We start from the raw sequence: 3,139 nt of genomic DNA on the forward strand, positions 1-3,139 counted from the left end.
TGCTGCTGCTGTGGCTGCTGCTGCAGTTGCAGCAGCTGCTGCTGCTGCTGCAGCAACTCTAAAGGCACATACCAAGGCCTGTTAAAGCCCTCAGTTGCTCCGCTGTGGGGGGCCCCTGGGGGGCCCCCAGGGGGGCCCCCCGAGGGTACAGCTGGGGGTAAACCTTTAAGGCTTTGTCCGGTGTCCATTGTTGTTGCTGTTACGCCTCAGCAGCAGCAGCAGCAGCAGCAACAGCAGCAGCAGCAGCAACAGCAGAAGCACACATAAACTCAGTCCGTCTTTACGGGGCCCCTAGGGGCCCCCCGTCCGCAGCGGGTAAGGGGGGGGGCTGCTGCTGCTGCTGCAGGCGACACCGAGACACCGCTGCTGCTGCTGCTGCTGCTGCTGCTGGGATAAGCAAACTGTCTGTCCTTATTTGAGCCATCGGGGGGCCCCAAGGGTTTTAGGGGGCCCCCAGGAGTTGGCGATGTGAGGGAACAGCAGCAGCAAGAGTAAGCGACTGCGCCAGGGTTCAGGGTTTAGGGTTTGGGATTTAGGGTTTAGGGTTTGGGGTTTAGAATCCAAAAAATACAATGCAGCGTTCAAAAATTAGGGATTAGGGTTTTGGACAAGAAATTCCCTCGGATGCCGCAGCAGCCGCCGTGGCTGCATTGACGAGTCGACGCCTCTGCATGCAGGGTTTAGGGTTTAGGGTTTAGGGTTTAGGGTTTAGGGTTTGGGGTTGACTGCAGAGAATAATTTTAATGCAACTTTAGTTGCAGCAAATCGCCTCAAAGAAAACCCGAAACTCGGTGCTGCTGCTGCCAGTACACCCCAGTTACCGCTCTGGGCGAAAACCCTAAACCCTAAACCCTAAACCCTCGAACCTAAACCCTAAACCCTAATCCCTAAACCCTAAATCTCAAGTCTCGGGCCTTGGAAACGCGCAAGAGCTTAGGAAGCGCCCGAGTGCTGGGCGCAGCAGCTGGAGGGTTTAGGGTTTATCCTAGAACTAGGGTTTAGGGTTTAGCGCCCGCTAGGGTTTAGGGTTTCGCTTCGGTAGGAAATAAAGAAACAGAAATGCGGCGGAGACAGAACTGCTGGAGGGTTCAGGGTTTAGCTGCAGCGGAAGCAGCAGTGCAGCACGAGGGTCTAGGGTTTGGCTAGAACAGCAAAAAGCAAACCGAGGGTTTAGGGTTTAGGGTTTGGCGCTAAGCTGCTCCCTCTTGTCCCCTACTTTATGTGTCTCTCACTTTCCTTTCTGCACTTCGTGTCTCCCCCTCACTCCACCAAACCCTAAACCCTAGTGTTCCAACCCTAGTAAGGTCAGCTCGTAACAACAAACCCTGTTTCCTTTCTCCTAGGGTTTGGGGCCCCTTTAGGGGGGCCCGGGGCCCACAAAGGGAGCCCTAAACCCTATCAGGGGCCCCTTGGAACCCCTGATAGGGTTTAGGGCCCTTGGGGGCCCCTTGGGGGCCCCCAAGGGGCCCCTTGGGGGCTCCAGGGGCCCCCAAAGAGGGCCCTCTAGACCCTCTGCCTTGGGGCCCCTTTAGACGGGGCTCTAGACCCTGCGAGGGGCCCCCATAAAGGGGCCCCCGGGGCCTTGGGGGACCCTAAAGGGAGCTCCTAGGGGCCCCTTTTGGGGGCCCTAGGGGCCCCTTTTGGGGGCCCTAGGGGCCCCCAATAAGGGTCCCTGGGGGCCCTAAGGGACCCCCAAGGGGGGGCTTAGGGGCCCTTAAAAGGGGTGCCTGGGGGCCCCCAAAAGGGGGCTCTGGGGGCCCCCGAAGGGGGCCCCCATAGACCCGGTAATCTAAGGGGCCCCTAGGACCCTTAAGGGCCCCTCAGGGCCCCCAAGGCCCTTAGGAGCCCCCATAAAGGGGCCCCTAAAGCCTGTTTGGGGGGCCCCTGGGGCCCCGAAACCCGATTTGAGAGAGGCCCCTAGGGGCCCCTTGGGGGCCCCCAAGGGTCCACTGGGGGACCTCTAGGGGCCCCCTCAGGGCCCCCAAACCTCTATCAGCATAAAAGCTTGGGGGCCCCTAGGGGCCCCCAAGAAGCTCACCAGTCTCTTTCGTGGTTGGTTTCCTTTTTATTTAAAAAAGCTGTTAGGGGCCCCCAAGGGGCCCCCTGGAGGCTCCCAGGGGCCCCCTGGGGGACCCCAGGGGGCCCCTAGGGGGCCCCCTAAGTGGTGCGGAGCTGTCTTTAAGGCTGGAGTGTAGTGGGAAATTCTTTTTCGCGGCTTTAGGGTTTAGGGTTTAGGGTTTAGGAAGCTGTGGGGTTTGTGCCGTTGGCAAAAGCCCTCAATTCGTCCGCAGTAAATAAATGAGTGTTTTGAATCCTGCGGAACTTGTTGAGGTGTCTGTACACCGCAGAGAACAAACCCTAAACCCTAAACCCTCACAGCCTGAACAGCCCCTCAAACCCTGAACCCTAAACCCTCGCAGCCTGAAAGGCTCCTCAAACCCTAAACCCTAAACCCTAAACCTTCATAGCCTGAACAGCCCCTCAAACCCTAAACCCTAAACCCTCGCAGCCTGAAGTGCCCCTCAAACCCTAAACCCTAAACCCTCAGATCCTCGCTCTTCATGCTCACAAGGCGTTATTGGTCGCATTCAATTAAATTAATTATTTATTTACTTTTATTAATTTACTTATTTATTTATTTATTTATTTTAATTTATTTATTTTTTGATATTTCGCCCACCTGGTCCTCTGCCGCTTCTCCTGCCCCCTCTGTTTGGCCTGGTTGTTTGTTCTGTGAATTAAAAACAAATAAATAAATAAATAAATATAAATAAATAAATAAATAAATATAAATATCATATAAATAAATAAATAAATAAAAATAAATAAATAAATATAAATAAAAAAATAAAATAGATAAATAAATCATTTCAAACTTGCCCGGCTTCTGGCTTTTGCTGCGTCAGCAAATTCGCAGAATTGAAATGCAGCAAAATGGCCTCGAGGGGAGGCAGCTCAACCTGCGCAAACCCTAAACCCTAAACTCTAAACCCTAAGCCTTAAACCCTAAACCCTGAGCTCTAGGCGACATGGAGAACAAGCGCAGTAGAGTAGTAGTAGCAGCAGCAGCAGCAGTAGCAGCAGCAGCACAGCAGCAGCAGCAGCACAGCAGCAGCAGCAGCAGCACCACCACCACCAC

At 54.3% G+C, this 3,139-nt stretch overlaps 1 protein-coding gene across 1 annotated transcript; it reads right to left on the bottom strand.

Moving 5' to 3' along the window:
* Positions 1–2,238: 2,238 nt before the first annotated feature.
* ETH_00042515 (uncharacterized protein) lies at positions 2,239–2,960 on the bottom strand (the record flags this gene model as incomplete). The annotated part of the gene is made up of 3 exons (XM_013379917.1): positions 2,239–2,335; positions 2,681–2,731; positions 2,881–2,960. Coding segments are annotated over 3 exons (228 nt in total), but the record flags the coding sequence as incomplete, so codon positions are not given.
* Between the last annotated feature and the right edge of the window lie 179 nt (positions 2,961–3,139).

Source organism: Eimeria tenella, genomic scaffold (assembly GCF_000499545.2).
Source record: "Eimeria tenella Houghton genomic scaffold, Eth_scaff4164, whole genome shotgun sequence".
In the NCBI taxonomy this organism is placed as follows: domain Eukaryota; phylum Apicomplexa; class Conoidasida; order Eucoccidiorida; family Eimeriidae; genus Eimeria; species Eimeria tenella.